At 34.5% G+C, this 21,304-nt stretch overlaps 1 protein-coding gene across 4 annotated transcripts in view; it reads left to right on the plus strand.

Annotated features, from left to right (window-relative positions):
* SCN1A (sodium voltage-gated channel alpha subunit 1) overlaps nt 1-21,304 on the plus strand; it is a 90,264-nt gene that overhangs the window by 65,475 nt on the left and 3,485 nt on the right. For all 4 annotated transcript variants that reach the window (XM_039720174.1, XM_039720347.1, XM_039720086.1 and 1 more), the window contains exons 22-26: nt 11,265-11,546; nt 18,220-18,273; nt 18,670-18,807; nt 20,454-20,558; nt 20,901-21,171. In XM_039720174.1, the coding sequence (XP_039576108.1) occupies nt 11,265-11,546; nt 18,220-18,273; nt 18,670-18,807; nt 20,454-20,558; nt 20,901-21,171 (850 nt within the window). The remainder of the gene's footprint in view (nt 1-11,264; nt 11,547-18,219; nt 18,274-18,669; nt 18,808-20,453; nt 20,559-20,900; nt 21,172-21,304) is intronic.

Here is a 21,304-nt window from a genome sequence, read left to right on the forward strand (position 1 = left end):
GAATGCTTTTTCCTGCATCATGGAAACATAAGAGGAAACAATGCAAAATCTTTAGAAAAAATCTAAGATTAATGATGTCAAACTGAGGCTTCAAAATTCTTTTCCTGAAATTGTATTCAGCAGACTATCTATCTCCACTTCAGAATGCAGCAGAAAATACATTGCTAACCAATGATTACTGAATGAATAAATTTCAGCTTCATGCAGCAAATTGACTTTTAACAGTTTTCTCCTCATGAAGTGATATTCAGCAGGGTAAGAGCTGGTCAAGTACCACAGAACATGCAACTATTTGATTTAGCCATTTTCTCTTTGTCTTTCTTTGTACATACTGTTCATGAACATTCAGATAAATGTATGTGGTTTTGTGCAGAGAAATGTTGGGAAACTGCTGTCAGCTTTATGTTTTTAATGATGTTCTGGTCAGCTGCAGGAGAACTGGGAGACCAGTACAGATATTATGCAGGGAGGAAAAAAAGTGCAGCTATTAAAATTATATTGGAAGGAAAAACAATTTCTAAAAAGATGTTAAAATTGATTGCTAAATGTTTTATTCATTTTTTCTGTATCTTTACATGATCACCTTAGTAAATTTTCCACTTACAAGATTTAGGATATTGATGCATAAAGAAGCTGTTATTAAGGTACCTGTTACTTGAAATCTATTTACTGCTTTCCCTTGCTGCTTGCTGAATAACTATGAAACTCTGCCAGGAACCCAATCATATGATAGAATTTCAGCTACACAACATGAATAATTCATGAGCAATTTACTGGTTAGGAATCACAGAGAAGCTTGGAGAAGCAAATAGGCTTCAGCTCTATCCTCCAATATTAATGACAGTCAATGAAGTACCTGATTCCAGTCACTTAGCAGGTTTGACTGGCCAAATATATGGAGGCCTTATAGTTGCTACTTGCACTTCTGAAATAGTGGGTTTTTTCCAAAGCACTTGGCAAGTATTCAAAACAGCTCACTGACAATTGTTGGCATTACTTTGTGAATGACTCACGAACAGTAAAAAGATTCAAATAATAAATAATTGACCAGCTCATAAGACTATAGTCAAATTAAAGTCTTCTCAGAAACCGAGTTCATGTCATAAGAATTCATAAAAAGAGACTCTTTTTTCTGTCTGCAGAAAGTAAAGATAAAGCAGCCCTCTTGGCTTTCTTATATTGCTCATACCTACACTGAGCTGTGATAAAACAGTTTTTATTCAGCATGTATTTAAATTTTAATGTTTACTTATCCTCAAAACTGTGCGAATTTTGCACTGAAAATGTAAAATATCTGAAATATTCCACAAGAGGCTGTAGATATAAGAAGCTCTGCATCATTTTGTAAAACAATTTGCTAAGTAGTTAACTACTTCAATTCAATCAATGTTTCTCTTAAACAAGTTTTTCATTCCGGTGAATTGGAAGAGTGCAGCATTTTACACAGTCAGTACATACTAATGACTATTCTGTTATGCCTAAATATGAAACACGCTTCAGATTTTAAGTTACATTCTTAGAAGTCTTCAGCTATACACTTTAGTTACAATTAACTTTATAATTATGCTGTTTCATAATTCTCTTTCCAAAGTGAGTATAAGATATATGAATCACTTTCACCAAAATAGGGTACAGGCAATCCATAGCTTGTACTTGCCTTAAGCACAGAAATGAATTCTGCCATATTAAAGGCATTTAGAATATCTGCTAGGATACTGAATTTTGAGAAATTTTAATACATTCTATATTGAATCTCAAAACTAACTCCACCCAGATGCTGGAAGGCAAAGTAAAGGATTGCTTTAATTTATTTTAAATTTCTGTCTTAGGGTTTATATTCTCATCTCAATGAGTGTATGTACTAAGCAGAAGTAGCTGCAAACTGAGATTTGAATATACCCATTGCTTTTTGTTTAGCTTTTTAGTACTTGCAGTATAATGCTTTTGCGCTAGTTCTGAATTGGTATGCTACTTGAAAATGTAGAATATGGAGTACATTTGCTTTGCTGAGTTAGAGAATTAAGTGACAATAGAGCATGCATTTGTGTCTAACTTCACAAAATAAAGCATGTCATGCCGTGCTTGATTTATTAGAGAAATAGTAGAAGGCAGCAAAGAATCTGAAATCCACTTGCACTTTCAGTTTTGCATGCCTTATGCATATTTCTGGCTGATGGCTTTAAACATTTACTGTATTTCAAATTTCCAGTCCAATTTCATAATTTTAAAATCTAAATTAGACTATTTGATGTCTTAAATCTCCTCTAAAAATCAATGGCTATTCCTTAGATTCCCTTACCAGGAATGAGGCATTTCCAAGAGTACTCAAAACTTCATTAGTATGAAAGAAAGATTTTTCACATATTTGAGTTATAAAACATAGCATCAAGTGTCTGTCATTACAGATTCACAACTAATAACAGGCTATATATTTCTATTTCATATAGGATACGTTTCAGCTTGGATGGGGTGGTTCCCCCCTTACCTCTATTGTGGGTATAGTATTTCCCCCTTTTCTACCCTTAATGAGTACAGTCTGACTAATCACTACATGTATATTAAGAGTTAGGAGGAGAGACAACCTCATCTGCAAATGCCAGCATACCAGTAAAAGTAGATTCTATATATTCATCCTCCACTGCTTCTCAATTGCTTTAAATCTTTGGAAATAATTCTTTGAAATTTCAATATTAAAAAGCATGAAAATGAGAAAATTAGTGTTTTTCTCAGCTATTTTAAGATTATTTTGTTGTTTTTTAACTGAGATAAAAATTTACTTTCTTTAAAAATTTGAATCTGACTTTTATATTATTTTGGAAAGATCTATGCTTTACCCTGTTACTCAATTTATACCAAATATACTCAAAATAACCTTAATTTTTTTTAATATTACTCTTAATGCATTAAACACACTCCAAAATACTGTGATCTGAATAGTCACAACTACAGATACTTATATAATTGCAGTTTAAGTTTTTTGTGTAATTTAAAACATCCTATATTTTACATTAAGTAAATCATTCCACCTGTATACGCACAATATATAACATATAAAATCCCATCTTGGAATCTGAATTCAGTCTTCTTTGGCTTGTGTTGGAAGCTAGTTTTCATAATTTTTAAATAAAAATTATAAAAAAAATTATATACAAATATATTTTTTATATAGAACAAAGAGTATTATCTTTCTTAGGGTTTAAAAGTGTCCTGCAGAGACATGTCAGTGATACAAAAATTTTGCATTCACTAGAATCATTAGCAAAATCCACTTGTTAGAACTACAGCCCTATGCAAGCCCAAACTGCAGGAGGGTGTCACTAATGCAGGGGTTTTTATAGCTGCACTGTCAATGCTGCATCAGTAGCAACCATGTTCAGTGTAAGTTTAGCATCTCATCTCACACTTAAGAATTATGTATTCACTCTCAATGAAATGAGTGAACATTTTCTGCAAATTTCTCTTAAAAATAGAGGAATATAGTTTGTTGATCTAAACATCATGCACCAGAAGGATTTTTGAGCACTGTGACCTTATTCATTAACTTTGAGTTTTGAGGAAAGTCTATTAGATGTTTTGTGTCTCCTGAAAGGCAATTAAAAAAATGCATAAACTTTGAAGTCTCTCTATATAGATGTTCATAAATCATACAGGAAACATCTTAGTAATTTTATAGACTGTAATTCTACAATAAGGCAAGAACTTATGAAGAATTACCTTATATAATTGAAAATTATAAAATCTTTTTCCAGTTTCATATTGGTTGTACCTTACAGAAAACCTGTACTGTTAGGACCAAAATTCAAAGCAATTTGAATGGGATACATAATATAGTTTGCATTTTAATTGAAAATGTTACAGGGTACATAAAAGTTGACAACATTTCATTAATGAAACAAGGAGGGCAAGAAGTTGGGGCTTTTTGCTTCATCCAGTGAATTACAAAGATACTCTTCCCATATCAAGTAATTGCTCTGTTTTCATGCTTGTGTCTCTTTACAATATTTACCAGGCTTTCTCAAACTAATGGAGCCCTGTGATTTATTGCTTGGCAGATAATTATTTTATTCTATAATACATTATGTAAAATTATGTCTTTTCTTTTATACTATCTTCAAAAGTACTTTTTGCATTCTTGATTTCTGGTGAGGAACAGAATCAGGCTGCTCCAGAATCTCATCTTCTGTTAAATCCAACAGTGTATCTTGCTTTTAATAGATTGTTACGTGAATAAAAAATGCTAGTGTTGCTACTTTAAACAAGTTAAATTTTCTTATTGAAGCTGGAACAGAACTTCAGAATCACCTAGTTGAACCTCTCTGCTAACAATTGTGCCATTCCAAGATATAAACTCACCACCCAGGAGTATGAAATTTCTCCAGCATCAAGTGTTGTAAAGGTAGTTGGTGCATTGTTTGAGAAATTATTTTCCATTTTCCATTGTATAGTAACAGTTACAGAAAAGTAGAAAATACTTCAATTGTCTTGTTCAGGGAGTGATTTTCTTATCCTCTGAGACCTTTTATCTCTTCAGCTTTATCTGTTCATTATTGTTCAGATTAAGATTTTCTTGTCACTCCTTGACAGGTCTCTTTGGTTTTTTCCACCTGCCTGACTTAGCATACTCTCAGCTAAGTCCAACTTTTTTTACAATCACTGTTTCAAATGGTACTTTTCTAATAATCTTCACTGTATATTCCCAATACAGTCTTCCCTGTACTCAAAAAATTGAAGCCAGTGTCATAGATAATTTTTTTCAATTGGTTCATACAAGGTGCTTCTCATGCCTAACACTGATAAAATGCATTCACTGTTTCTTTCAGGAAACAATGTTTTTTGCTTTTTTTTAAAAATTGCTTTAAATAATAGTATAGTCCCATCATAATTTACTTCTCCAAACTTTTGATTTACTAATTTTTTAGTGATAGTGACTTATAGATAAACATTTGTTTGCAAAAACAATAGGGATTTTATTTTTTTCAAATTTCTTATGAGTTTTCTAAACATTTTTCCAAATGTTATTTAATTCTGACCTTACATAATCCTAGACCATGTCATTAAAAATAAAATGTATATGTAGACATAATCGAACAAATATATACAGAATTCAGGCAAACTGTGTAGCAAAAGTAGAAACCAGATTTTTACTATACATCTATTAATGGCAAAAGCCATTAATTACCTGTAATTTGGCTTGTAAGATAGATAACAGACAGAGCCAGACTCTTCTCAGATGTGCAAAAATGGCAACAAGACAACAGATTTAAGTTAAGGAAAATTCTTAGTTGATAGAAAGGGTTTTGGGAGGTTTGTGGTTTAATTTTTTTCATTTGGGGAATGGGATTGATTTTTGTTTTTGTGGGAGGGGGTTCTTTGGGTTGGGATTATTTCCTCTTTTCGTAGTCAAGTAAATACTGGAACAATAGCATGTAGTTAGTGGATTATAGATCATACATTCCTTTCAACATGGTGCATGGTGTACCACTCTGATTTCCATTTGTGGGACAAACTTATGAAAATTAGTTTCTAGCAAAAAATCCAATGAGACAAAATAGGAGTAATTAATTGAAAATGAGAAAGTTTTAATTACTTAGATTATTCTACATTTTTAGGTTCCTAGAACCTAAAATTTCTCCTAGTTCCTCCGTAACCATCACTTGGATCGTGTCAAGTAGGTTGCAGTTTCTCTCACAGATATGCCTCATTTTCATTCACTGTTGCCTCTACAGCCAGGTCATAGCTGATCACCAAGCACATGCAGCATGCTTCTTCCCAGGGTACCACTCCAAGCTATTCAATGACAGTTTCTAGTTTTGAGGTAAAAGAATTATTGTAATCTCTCTCTCAATTCCTTCTCTCTCTTTCTTGCTTTCCTGTTCTGTCCTCATCTGCCAGACTGCAATATCACATATGTTTATCACCTGATATAAACATTGATAAAATGGAATACATTTTTATTATTATCTGTGAATAAAATTCCCATCTCCAGCAGTGCTGTGGCAAAGTAGATATACTTTATCCTTTCACTATAAAGAACTTTAATCCTTAGACAGCCATTTTGTGAATTGGCAGGTAACCAGGGCGACCAGCAAAACACAGCTCAAATGCAAAGAGTAAATTTATTTCATTTCCTTGCCAGCAATGCTGGGAGGCAGAGACACACGGGGACACAAGCTCCCTTAGGGTTACTTCATCCTCCTGGGGACAGCAGGGCCTGCAGCCTGCCCCAATATATGAAAGGGCTTTGTACATGCACAGCTTAGCACAAGGCTGTGCTTTTTTGAGCTGTTTGTCTCCCAGAGGAGGCTCAAGCATGTTTGTGAGAGTGCATTATGTCTACACAGGAATTCTACTTCTCAAAACAGGCAGAGGATAAACAAAACTAGGCATAATAAATGTAATTTTCCCACATTGACATGCTTAGCATTCCCAGATGCAAGTTCACTTTGTGAGAAACTATTCCCTCTTCACCAAATCTTCCAGTTTTAACCTTTCCCTCCCAACAGCCATATTCAATCCAACTCCACACATGCACTCAGATGAGACAGGGTATATTATGTGGGAATATTTTTCCTGTACTGCATTGCCAGTTATTTTCCTTCATGGGCACCTCCAAACCTCACATTATGCAACTGTGGCAGAAATCCCAGAGCCTCTGCTGAGGGTCTCTCTTAATCCTCAGCACTGGGCCATGTTTTCATTCTGTCTGCTGGCCCTCAGGTCCACTACCTCCATTGCTTTTGCTACAAACATTTATAACTGACTTAGCTGCTCCTAAATTAAGCCCCATGACCATTTCCTCCAATCCCACTGACTTTCTGCTGTTATTACTTGTAGAAGGGGCTCCTCTAGCTTCAGAAAAAGGCAGTTTCCATCATCGATTTTACAGTACCAGGGAGAACAGAAAGCCATTATTACAGCATCATATAATTAATCTTTTTGATTAGGGGGTGGGGTTTCTTCATGGTCTGCCTCTGATGCTCTTTTGATCCCCTGCCTGGGATAGTTGCTGTATTTTTACATACAGTTATTCTGTCCTTTCTTCCCTTGCCTCAACTCTTCTTTAAGAGAGAATACATTTGTTTGTTACTTGATACCCACTTGGTCAAGTCAGCATGGTTTCAGAGTGTTCTAGACTTCCTTGTGTGTTGTCCTCCAGGTCCTTCCCCATGAGCACGTGGTAAATGCAGACCCCATTGTCACCTGTGCCTAATCTGTGTCCACTCATGGTGTGCCTCCTGCCATTCCAGCAGTCTTACCTATGTGCTGCACCAAGAATCCAAACAATGTCTACTTGCTCACTTCTCCATCTCTCACTGCAAATGTTCTCCCGGGCAGCTCTTTGTCAACTTTTCCTATTTAATCATAAAATTACAAAGTTGATATCTTCCAAGTGGAGGCAAATAAAGTATTTCTTAATTTTGAGTAGAAAAAAAGTTCTATAGTCTCCCTTTCCATCCCAAAGATGGTAACTTCCTCCTCATTTGCACCAGGAAGAGCGTTAGGAACGTCACAGAATCTGCAAAAGTTATGGGGAAAGTGGCTAAGTACTACTAAAGATTTTTCTTTGTTTGTTCACAGATTTCAGGAGGTCCTGATATATCCATTACTCAGCTCCAATGTAGGAATTCCTGGAAAGTCTGTGGCAGCTGAGGTGTCAGGATCCATGGGAAATACGTTCCCCTGGCAACTAAAATACATTTATATCTCACTATGTGTTCAGCTAGGTCTCCCACAGCAGGGGTCAGTCTAGTAAAGCTTCCTTATATTCTATTCATACAGCAGGGATAAGCTGGTGTTTTGTACAATCCTCATTACACACATATGGACAGTTCTGACAGCAAAACTGATTTTTTACTGTTTTCTTTGGAGATTTTTTCAAAAGAAGATACAAACAGCAGCCATGAAAAACATCTGGATTACTAATTTGCCTTGACAAAAATTCCTATTGGCCAGAAGATAGGACATACAATTAATATTGCAGTAGTTCTCCTATATATAAATCTGATATTGGAAGATAAATGTTACGTAAATTTAAACATGAACAATTGTGTATATATATGAAATACTGCTTTCTTCTAGAGCAGATGTGGTTTTCCAAAATTATATTTTCCCCCTAGACGAATGTTGACTGAAATGTAAAATAGTCTAGAGCTCCTTCGTCTTTTTAGGCATCAGTTGTTCTTATTGCTGTTCCATCTACCTGAAGCTATAGGAAGGTGAACAAGCAGAATCAACTTGGGCTTTTTCAGCTTTGCTCACTGGAGTCAGCCTGACCAGCAGCATCCCAGCCTTGAGGAAATGCATAGGTAATTTATAAAACCAAAGAAACAACTATGCAAACATCTTTTTCCAATTTACTGGCATTATATTCTGTATCAAGAAATAACAGAAAATAGGCCCAAGAGAACAGCCTCTTTTAAAAGAAAAAATGCATTTTGAATCATGTATATCTGATCTAAATTTAAAGACCAAACAAAAAATAAGACCTGTTGTTGCCAACATTCTTTTAACCTTCTACAGACTCTTTCTAACAAGATGACAATGGCAATTTTATTTGCTAAATTAACTCATTAAGAAATGCTAATTGACCTCTTTTCTACACTCAGTTTACTTTTCAATTGGTTCTCCCTTTCTTCTGCCCATTTGCTGTAACTGAAGTGTGTTGTCTGTGTGTGTATGGCTGCAATCTTGGATATATATTAAGTTAATGTCCTGGTTATCCTGAGATACCTCAGCTAATTCCCAAAGCAAATATAAATAAATAAAAAAAAGTAAAACAGCAAAAACACTGTTGAGGCTATTAGCTCCAAGTGTATGTGTTGAAGCAATTAAAGACCTCTTGCTAAGGAGGACTTTACAGTCAGCTGAGCATCTGACAATGTGTAATACAGTTTTACATTATAAATATGATAGGGGTAAGGCTCAACACTGTTGAGGAAGAAAAATCAAACAGAAAAAAAAATGCATAGAGAAAACAACTTCTAAAAGTTTTAATTTTCTTTTCTTCTTTTCTTAAAAAACCTTCCAGGGGGACTGGATAGCTCAAGGGGTTGGTAATAGGATACAGAGCCTTTCACCTCTAGGTCACCAGTTCGCATCCAGGCCAGGTCAGTAGTGACCAAAAATTGTTACCATTTGATGGGTTTTCAGTGACCTCTATGAATTAAGTTGTTGGAAGCATTGTTGGAACAGTTGCTGGAAGCTGTTCTCTTTTCATCCAAGAAGATGCAGCTGATCTTTCCACAGTCTCAGTGGTGAGACTGCATTGCCTGTTCATCTAAAAATTTTCAAGTGCAAGACACACTGATGCATTTTGTAGAAATCTTTTTTTCTACAACTATTATCAATGCATAATTGTTGTAACAGTTATTGTTGCTGTTAATATTCTGCTGCCTGCTCTGGATCTGTGCTGTGGTTCAATGGACCAGGGTTGTTATAAAGGTAACTGCTACAGGCACTCAATTTTTGCAAAACCATTCTTTGTGTGAGCAGAGGTAACCTTAATTCATTTGAGTTGCAGAACTAAATCCCCATCTTTCTTTCTTGACATCTTTATTTTCAGGTTTTTCATCAAGATTAAACAGATGAATTCAATCAGTGTAACACATCTGAAACATTTTTAGGAGTGGGGGAAAAAAACCACAAACACTAGCTGGCCTAGAATTTCAAAGCAGCAATAGCCTAATGCAGTGTCATAGATCAGGTCAGACTTGGAACAAATTTCAGAATTTCTAATTCCATTTCTAATTTTTATGTTGTTCTCAATTCTATGAAGATAAATAGTAACAGATTTATTACTGGGATCTTTTTATCACCAAAAATACAAGCAATATAAAAAAATAAAATTAAAAAGAGCTAAATTTAAAAAATAAAATTGTGGTTTTATAGAAGATATGGATTATTCTGCTACAGAAAGGTCCCATTTCTGCTGTCTGGCAATGGAGGAGACCGTTCTAATTGAAAAGAAAATATGCCCCAAAAACAACATTTCTACCTAAGATCTCTAAACAGGTCCTAATTGCTGCCCATAACACTTGGAAGGAAGAGGGGAGGAGGGTGCTGAATGACAAATAACACAACCACAATATTCCTCTTCCAAAGGCCTTCTAGAGGCTGTGAAATACAGGGAGTAAGATTGAGCAGTTCTTAGCTTGCTCACAACTATGTTGGTAGTGAGGAGAATGTGTCTATAGTGCAGGAAACAGAGACGGACTAAGACAACTTAATGCACTCCAATATCCATGCCAGTCCTTTCCTGCCTTGCTGCAGGACTTAGATTACTGAAAGTCAGAACCTTACTTCATATTTTATTTTACCTTCCTACCAGGTCCCAAAAGTTTACAGAAGAAACAATGTCAACTTTTAAATAAAACATAACTTGTAAATGAGAAGCTGGAATTGGATACTTAAGGAAAAATAATTACTCATCACTAAAGTTTTGATAGGTCTGACAGACACATGTAATTAATTTCTGTATATATCAGAAATATGCACCTTTTTCTACATAAGCTATATTGACATCTTGTCTGCAAATATCTAAGAAGGTAATTCCCCCCAAAAGTAATTCAAAATGCAAAATCAGAAGTCCTAAATATATATTTTTCTAGATAAATGAAGGGTATTTCTAACTTAATTAATGAAACAACAAGACTGGAGCTTGAAATAAATTATGTTGATTCAAGTAGACACATATTGCAAACCTGTCTTGCTTTTGTATACAAAGAAATTAATCTTTGTTATAATCTTGCATGGAACAATAAGGCAATAAAGTTATGTCTTTAATTCGCGCATAATTATTTTATGTAGAGCTTAGTTTCTAGATTCATGGCATTTGTATTTTCAGCTTAAATTTCAAAACTATGTTGATCAAATCTACAGGTTGCCATTTTGATTTAAACATTTTTTAAGCTATAATTTCATTCATTTTTAGAATTTTATTATGTCTACATTTTTCATTTAGCATGTTTTTCTTTTTTATCTAGAACAAGTCTATGTCAGGCATCATCGTACTACTGCCAAGTCTTCTCTTTTGTTTTTCTATTAATTATTTTCATTATCTACCTTATTTTCTTTTCATTACATGTACTAATGTTAATAATTTAAAGGAATGATGCAATGCTACAGTTATTAATGTACTGCTTTAAAATTTATAATATTAGTTTCTGAATAAGCATTTATTAAGGAATGGTGAAACAGTATACAAAAATGTATTGCTGTAAATATGCTTATACTCTTTTCTCTTTCCCCCTGTATTTGTGTACTAGGTGGTTGTGAATGCCCTTTTAGGAGCAATTCCATCCATCATGAACGTGCTTCTCGTTTGTCTTATATTCTGGCTAATTTTCAGCATCATGGGAGTAAATCTGTTTGCTGGGAAGTTCTACTACTGTGTTAACACCACAACTGATGAAAGGTTTGAAGTCGACCAAATCAACAATTTTAGTCAGTGCGAGGAACTCATAAAAAACAATCAAAGTGCCCGATGGAAAAACGTGAAAGTAAACTTTGATAATGTAGGATTTGGGTATCTTTCTTTACTTCAAGTAGTAAGTGATCACTCTTTATATACCTTTTCCTGTTTATATGCAGTAGTGAAAAGCAATTCTAGCAACAAAGAGACAAAACATTTACCTGATGATTTTTATCTGTGATTTAGTAGTCCTGCTACATGGGTAATTGATTACTCTTTTCATCATAAGCAGCAAGTAGAGTCTGCTATGATGAATAAAGAATCTTTAGGACATCTAGTGACACAACTTCCTACTTCTGGCTCCCTTAGTTCTTTAACCACTTCTAACTTTTAAAGTTTCTAGAATTACCTGAGAATGGTATTCAGGTATCTAAATATTTTAAGTTTTCCAGTTGCTGAAAAAAAATCTCCATTGGTGTGATAAAGTCACAAAGAATTCCAGGTAATAAATCTCATCTCAGGTTTGTGGCTGCCGCCAGGGCAGATCTAATCTGAAAAGCAATTTCTCATTTAGAAGAGAAATAAGAAAAGAAAAATAGCATTTGATACTAGAATCTATGAAATATTTTCCTGATACTCCTGTGCAAAAGGACCTCAGAGTTTATATAGCAAAATCTGAGGGAAAAAGAAAGAAAATATATGCAGAGAGATACTAGAAGACTATGCCTTCAATATCAAAAATGGTGTCACAACACTGTCAACCTTTGTATTTTGAAGCAGCTGCCAATCTGACCCAGCTTTAATCAAGAAAATGCTGGACTTTTACCTATGTTGTGTACCATCAGCAACTTCTATGTATTTTTTTTTTTGAGGTTACTATCTAAATCTGCAGTATCTTATGCTTCATTTTTATTGCTTTTAAATAAGTTCCCAGATTTTCTGTTGTTTATACAAAATCTCAGTAAACCAAATCATTAACATGATGCAGTGGTATGGACATTGTCCTGCACAAGGTCTAAAACAATAGTTCTGAGCAATGTGAACTGCCTCTCCCAGCTAATACAGCATCTTACCTGTGTGACTGGTAAGTCTGTACATTTAAATTTCATTATGATTCCTCACTTTACTTTCACATCAGGAAAGAGTGGAGAGGGACCAATAGTATTAAAAAATAAAATACTGAACTGAATACAATTTGATTTTGATAACTAAAGATTTTAAGGACTTACTTTCTTTGCCTTATTTATGAAGTCTACTCACCCAGGGAGTCAGAATGCTTCATTACAGGTGTTCAGGAGAAACAAGACATCAACAAAACTCTTTCCAAGTAGTTTGCAACTCTCTTTCTAGTAGTAACCTATTCTACTCTGGGACACAAGTCCAGATTCATTTCTTTCCTGGCTTTGTGGCTGCAATCACAAAGCTACTTGCTATTTCAGTGTTTTGGCTATGCATAGATTATTTCTTTTATTTATTGAAAAGACAGAAATATTTCCTTACATGATGACTTAGATTCTTAAATTATTGGATATTTCAGGAGGCAAATTAGGAGAAATTTGCCATTGATTCACACAATTCCAAAGGGAAAAATAATCTAGACCTACCATAGAGGGACCTTCTCTCATGGAGGATGAGCCTATTTGTTTGTGCAGTATCTTATGAAGAAGAAGTAGACCTACCTTCTCTCATGGAGGATGAGCCTATTTGTTTGTGCAGTATCTACAATGTAGAGAATTTACAAGAACATGAGACTCTCATGTAATGATGGAGGATTTTTTGTGTGAGTAGAATGTTCATGACAACAGCACTTAATTTTTCTATATTGCTAAAATGCTTGTAAAATCATCAAGACCTTTTGGTTTGACATAGCAGAAAAACCAGGGGCATTTCTGTCATTGAACAAAACATCATCCCTGCATCTTTTAGGGTTTGGTAAGTAAGCCAGTAGTAGTGATTGTGCAGTTATGGAATTATAAGAGACCTAGGATTGAGAAAGAATAATATCAGCTTGATTTTCAGTTAATGCATCAAAATGTAGAGAATCTTATGTTTTTTCACCTTCAAGAAAACAAGGCCACAATTTATAACTGTTTGAGATTCTTACATTGCTTTCTCAATCAAAAAAGACTGATAAGGTGATCGTCTATTTGATATATAAAGTACTTTGGATCAAACTCTAGAACAGGACTCCAAAGACATCATGTCAAAACAATCATGACTTAAATAGGTATGTCATAGCTCTAGATATTCCTACCATTCCTAAACAGCCTGCAGCAATAGAAAGAAGACTAAATGCTAAAATATGACTCAGTTAGAGGTACACATTACTGTGTCAGAAACAAAGATAAAGCTATTGAAAGTTAGCAGTTGGCCTAAAATTATATACTGAGCCTGAAAAATCTGATTATAAAACCATGATTGCAAGTGGATATGCTTTCTGTTTGCCCAAAGTGAACATTATTGGCCTTTCTACTGAATTCATTTGGTTCTGCACCTCAACAACCTCAGGCACAGACTTTTACTAGCGCTGGACCTGAGAAAATAACCCCCAGGAGATCAATGTCATTTTTCTAAAAACAGTTTCTGTGAAGAGTATCTATGCATGAATTACTGATACAAGGCCAGGAGGCCAGAAAGTAAATACAGAAAGCTTCCTCTTATTCCCCATTATTTCCATTCTCCATTCAGCCCTCTGGCTCATGCCCTTTGAGTCAGCCAAAGAATTCTGTAAATCCCTTCAGCTTTTCTGGGTTACAAGAACCATAACCTTACTGTCTATATCACTAATTGGAGTGAATTATAATGGAAATTAGAACCATTTTTATGAAAAAAATTGAAATGAAAACAAGCCAAAGAACTTCAAGCCAAGGCACTGAGGGCTTTATTATTCTGGGAAAGACCTGTGAAAAACTTTTTTTTAATGTCTCCAGCAGTATATAGGTCTGTTCATCACAGAAAACTCTTCTTTTTTTAAGAGTAATATGAACAAGAAACATATATTTCACACAGAAACACTCAAAAGCAGGGAGATAATTTCAGAAATAAGTATTCTGGGCTCAAAAAATGCCAGTGTGTGATAGTGACTTTAAGCAAAAGGAACTCTCTAGCATGTTGTTTCTGGTGTTTACTTGCAGTGCTGGTGAATGACCTTCTTGAATGAGAGGCCTAGGAAAAGAACATTACCTAATTTTTAGTTGACATTTCCTGGGTTTTTTTCTTTCATGGGAGGCATTTTTGCATGGAATATCTTTAGTATTATAGCAGTGTTATAATTCTTTCTGCCCAAAAATACAGCCTAACAATACATGTCATTGATAAAAGTGAGTTTATGGACTTTGTTGATCAAACTGTTTTGCAGAATTCTTACATAATTTGGAGTATAATTATTCATGCTATCAGTCATATAAGTACACATTTCTTCTATAAGAATCTTTTTCTTCTATAATATAGCATAGATCATACAGTTTTATGTGGATCTTCAAGCTTCTTTTTTTCATTTCTTGGTCTGAACTTGCTTGAGTATTTCTCTGTCCCTAAAGAGAAGCATCAAAGCAGAGAGAGATCTGCTGGAGAAATTCCTTTCACACTTGTCATGCACCAATGAGTGAAGAGGAAGAGGTTGGTGTACACAAAGAGATGTGGCATCTGCCCTGATAGTTTTATGGCCTTATGCCTTTTAACTTGAACCTAGTATTTGCATTCCTTGGTAAGTAAATCTCCCAGAGGCCTGCTTTTATCCTGCTCACCAGGATAAAATGTGGCAAAGCAGTGGGTCTCAAAGCACAATATTATACTCTACTGTTACTAATATCAGTAAGACAACACATCTCTTGAAGTGTATGGTGAAAAAATCAGAAGTTGAACTCTAAGGCTAAAATTTTAGGGTATTTTCAAAGTTCCAACAGGTTAGTATTTTAAAAGCAAGATGGTATTGTATCTCCAAAAGGGAATGTGAATCTTTGTGGTGATTTTTTCTGGTAAAGAAATTTAGTGGTAAAACTCCAGCATGACTTACAACTTCATTAGAAATTATTTATCAAGTGGAAAAAAATCTATGATTTTTTACCAGTAGTAAAGGAGATGGGGGATTTTTTTTCTGTTGTCATTTATAACTACATTTGAATCCGCGTTTGTGTGTGTGCAATTGAAATCTCCTTGGCAGGAAAAAAAAACCTTTGGAACAGATGCTGACTTCAGTTATACTGCTGTAATCTTTGAAATCAATTAATTACTCCTGATTTAGTGTCACTGAGAATATACAATATATTTTATATGGTAATATGCAAAATGGAAACTAATAATTTGATCTCGGTCATTTTCTGTGTTATTTTCTTTCAGGTGTTTCAAACAACACCTTATTTCTCTTAAAGAGATATCATTGCAGATAAATATTAGCAGGTCTATGCACCTAAAGTAGAAATAATGCTTTCAGTGAATGGGATACCTTGACTCTCTTTCTTAATTTCTTCAAAATTTTCAATATCTTGGAGTTTTATGAACCTCATTGTGGAAATCACAAGATAGCAATATGTTATATTTCTATTTTTCCACCCCACACTCTTTTCAAGTTTCCTTTCTAATAACAACAACAACAACAAAAACACTAATAGTAACACAACTCAGTTCTTCAGCTCTATTTCCCATCACTAGTTAAAGGGTACTGGTTTTTTATAGTGCAGTACTTTAGTGATGGTGGTGAAGCTTAATATCTTAAATCTTAAAATTAATCTACCTTTTTTCATTGACTCTACTTAGTCTAGGCTACACCAATACATTTGAAAAAAATCAATAATTATTCTGTTTTGCCTGGAGGATGATATGCAAAGATCATCACGAGTCTTGTTGATCTTGTTGATCATGAATCTGAGGAAACAGCACACATTTTGCACAAGTGCCACCCTATCATTCACATCATCTTTCTGAAGTAAAAGTGTGCCCATTATTTTCCCATGGTGTTTCAGACTGAAGTGCTCATTTCAAGTCACGATATTCCAAAAAATGCAAATAGTGTGCCAAGACAGAAACAAAAGCAGTACTGTAAACATGATAAAATGATCTTGCCCTATTTAGACCTTGTTAGATGAAGTACTGAATCCTGTTTTGGTTGCCATTGCAAGAGATCAACCAGTGTAATAGAGCTCAGAGGAAAATAAAGAGACTGAACAGAGTTCTGGAAAACGAGAGTTGCATGGGACAATTGAAGGAACAGTGATCACTACCTAAAAAAGAGAGACAGCAACAATCAATTTGCAAAAAAGTAAGAGATGCTGCATGAAGGTGATTCCTGCCATTCTCCAGATCTGCAATAGCTATGACAAGTGGGCCTGAAATGGCAACAGAAGGATGTAAGCATTAGGAAATAATAAAAGGAAGTGCCAGAATACATACTTTTGATAAGGTTGTGGTGTCTTCACCATTAAAAGCCTTTGAGAACAAGTTAAGCATATATTGGTAATTACATAAATAGACCTTATCTACCTCTTCTAATCGCTTGCAGTCCAAGTATTCCACAAGGACTTTAAATTCTTCAGCTTAACTGCTACTTGTTTCAGATTTATTCTTGAGTTATTGTTCCTCTGATAATACATTTTGATTTCACCATCATACCGTTAGTTACCTGAGCTTTACATTTCCTGTGTTGACCCCAAGACATGAAAGTTGCTGCACATTAGATTCACATCTAAAGATAATCATGCTCTCTTCAGTATTCTACTGTTCCAACAGTGTAAAGGACTTTTCCTTTAAGAAAATAATTTATTCTCATTTTAAGTGCACTTCAGGATGATGCCAAATTGCTCTGTGTCCTGCATTAAAAAAAAAAAGGTTTTTTGAAACTTCCACTAGAAATGAAACTGAAGATGATGGTGATACAGTAAAAAACATGGATGAAGAGTGTTCCATTCCTGATTCTATCCTGCAACTGGTCTCCGTGGCAAGGAAAATGAAGGAACCAATATCTGCAGTCTTGTTTTGCAAAATTGAAATTAAGATTAAAAAACATAGAATTATTTCCTTTTTTTGCTCTATTTTTGGGCACAGCTGGATTAAAAACCAAGTGATTTCTACTTGGAGATGTTGCCTATTTAAAAGAGAACTAATTGCCACAACACAGTAAATTACTTTCTGTTTTGAACATTATGATGAAGCAATCTACACCTCACTGTCAAATATAAAAATGTACAGATTTTGGGCAGAGGAAATACCTCCAAAATTTCAATAAATGCTGTAATTTATGAAGAATATTAAGTATTCAATGCACATGAAACACTTTCTACTACTTTATCTCAGAATGTATGAGACATCTAGGCTCTGAAAAGCACAATATATTATATTTAAAGTGAACATAGAATTACTAAACCAGGTAAAATCTTTCAATGTATATTCTGATTATAGGAAAATACCTTTTTAAAGATGATCAAATTTTTGGTTCCATTTTGTTGCCACCTTTCTGACTTGGGATGGAGGAACTACATATTAGTCCTAATTGGTGGCAACTCAGTTACATAAGGCTATACATCCAGCTGTACATAGCTCTTGCACTTGACATGATTTGATGAACTAAAATGCCTTCTATAATTTTGGTTAATTATAAATAAGTTAATCATACTTACTGTTTAAAATGTTAACATCTAATACAAAGTAACGGGATACACAGCAGTATATCTGGTGAGCAGCTGAATAGAGAGCCAAGAGGCAAAAACACTTTGGAAATCTAATGCTGCTAATTATTCCTGGTGCTGTACTGAGTTGCTGGAAATTATTAAATGAATTGTCTTTAGAATGCTTAAACAGGTGTGTACTGTTTACAGGCTACATTTAAAGGCTGGATGGATATTATGTATGCAGCTATTGACTCAAGAGATGTAAGTACTGCAAATATTTTAAATTTTTTTTTTTTTCCTGAGGTCTGTCTATCTACAAGTGTGTATTTATCCTAAATATGCAATTATATCCATACAATAGAATGAAAAATGAGTATGAGATTCTGTGGTAACGTAACGTGGGCAAGGGAATACAAACTGCCAGATGCTATCAGCAAGAGGCATGTAGGAGTGTGCCTCCTCTGAGAGCTTATACGACCTGGCTCGAGGAAGATAATATAATAGAGGCAGAATAGGAAAAATATGCTCATATAAGTGATAGGAATAGTGTCCAAGTACAAAATATTGGTGGCACTTTGTGCAAGTTTGCCACTTGTCTGGTTGAAATTTTCACATGAAATCTTAGGAATAATTTTTCTCCTTTTTTTTCCCCCTTAGGTGTTACAGCAACCCAAGTATGAAGACAACTTGTATATGTACTTGTATTTTGTCATCTTTATAATTTTTGGGTCTTTTTTCACCCTGAATTTGTTCATTGGTGTCATTATTGACAACTTCAATCAGCAAAAAAAGAAGATAAGTATTGTTTCATTTATCTTCTAAAGATATTCTAAGATAATGAATTTTTGTAGGTGCATGATACATGGAAAGTACACCCACGACTTGTTCAAAATTGAAAAAGCTGCAGTGTGTTATTACAAAATTATACCTGCAGTATTCATTGAAGTCATAAGATTTTTCATTTAGTGAATGGGACAGATCCTTCTTTTGTCAATTCCCAGTTTAGTCTTCCTCAAGTCATCTGCTTTTTCATGACTAAACTTCATGAAGTCTTCTTGTGTGATCCAACCCCTTAATTACGTCCCTACATTTAGGCACTCTTAATTTCTTGGGGTTTTTCCCTTCTTAATTTTAAGTTATTCTATGATCACACAAAAAATAGCTAGCTGGTTATGAAATACAAAAAATCATTTCATCATGAAATTAAACATGATGTTTTAATGAAACGAAGCATTCAAGTTCTATTTTGTGGCACTGAAAAATCTGAAACTATATAGAGCAGTAGTGGTTTGTAACTATTTCAGGACCTTTTTTATTGTTTCACAGTGCAGATGTTGATAATCTCACTGGTATAGATGGTCTGAGTAGGAGATGCTCACCTTTAAAATTATTGTCTGTAAATAGATAAAGCAATGAAAGTTCAAGGACCAAAACAGCTATGAATTACTATTTTATTTTTACTTTGCTGGACTGCATCACTTTCTTTGAGTTTATGTTAATAATGAGAAATACTAAGCAAGATTTTTGGATGCTGTGCATGTAGAAATGTAGAGGTACATGGTCAGGGAGTCTGTCCAGCTTATGGTTCTTGCATTCCCACATCTTCAAGCTTCCCACACAGTCATCCACAAAGGGCTGCATCCAGTCCTGTGTGTGCATTGGCATTCCTGGAATTAGATGTCTGTGAGTATCTCTTATCTAGGAAAACATTTCTTCAAGGAGTATGGGAGGTCTCATAGATTTTCGTTCAGGCTGTCTCTAACACAAGGTTACTATGGATTTTGATTAGAAATACGAAAGACCCATAATTCCTTCTTTATCTTCAGTCACACTTCAAGGGCAGGTTCATGCTTTTGCTAAATACTTCATTGAACACAGAACTAATCAAAATAAAAGATTTTAAAGAGAACATTTTGCTGTTAATAGTACCAAGGGTGCCTCAATCTTCAGCGAAGTTTCTCCAAAGTCTGATAATCCATCTTCTCCAGAACCTTGAAGACTTTGGACCCCAATGCTAATGTGATTGCTAAACTAGAGATACCTAAAGCACATTTCTGTATTGAAAACATGACTTTGTCTTTTTCCTTTGTTGCACTAAAATGACAGTTCAGAAGTGACAGTATTGGTCAGCCCAGACTATCTGAATTTATCTCAAATACTCTTTACTCTATCTCTTACTATAAAAGAGGTAAGAGAAATTATATCTTGGAGTTCCAGGAAAATAACTGTAAAAAGATGTTGCTTGCATTTTTTTTTCTTTTTTTTTGAGAGATACAGTACTGGATGTCCAGATTTCTAGACAATATGCTTAGATTGTAGACAGATCCATTTGATAGCTAGGAGATTTTTCCCAATTTAGTCTTCATGATTTTTGAATCACTCCGTTTTTTCAGCACTGCATATGAATGTGATTATAACCAGTTCTGATTTCATGTTTTTACTTTGGAGGTCAAGACATATTTATGACAGAAGAGCAGAAGAAATACTACAATGCAATGAAAAAGCTGGGATCCAAAAAACCACAAAAACCCATACCAAGACCAGGGGTAAAATTATTTATACACATCAGACAAATAGCTATTTACAAAGAGTTTTTATTGATACAGGGAGAGTAGAAATATGCCAATTGAATGTTATCAGTATCTGGGGCATTAGTCAGCAGAAATGGAAAACAAAACGATATTTTTCACTTACAACTATTTTATATATGAATATGCAACAAAGGCCGCTGAACTAAGTTTTGGGTATTGAGTACTCAATTAGCAACTAGTGTACAGTAGTTACAATTTTATTGAAGTCTCATAAGGCTTACTGCATGTGTTTTTCTAACATGAAATGTAAATAAATTACAGTTTGTATTGGATGTTTCTTTTCTCTTTCCTCCTCAGAATAAATTCCAAGGAATGGTCTTTGACTTTGTGACACAGCAAGTATTTGACATCAGCATCATGATTCTTATTTGTCTTAACATGGTTACCATGATGGTAGAAACAGATGACCAGAGCAAAGAAATGGAAAATATTTTATACTGGATAAACCTGGTGTTCATTGTCCTTTTCACTGGAGAATGTGTCCTGAAATTAATTTCACTTCGCCATTACTACTTCACTATAGGCTGGAACATTTTTGATTTTGTGGTCGTCATTCTCTCTATAGTAGGTAAGTCTTGTTAATTAAACTTAAAGGAAGGTAAAATGAATAGGAGGTAACCTTTTACTTGAATAGATCTGTATAGTGAGCTTTTGCCATTGTGAGATTTACAGCCAAGTCATTCAACTTTACATTTTAATTA

This window comes from Passer montanus, unplaced genomic scaffold (assembly GCF_014805655.1).
Source record: "Passer montanus isolate IOZ18808 unplaced genomic scaffold, ASM1480565v1 scaffold1, whole genome shotgun sequence".
In the NCBI taxonomy this organism is placed as follows: Eukaryota; Metazoa; Chordata; class Aves; order Passeriformes; family Passeridae; genus Passer; species Passer montanus.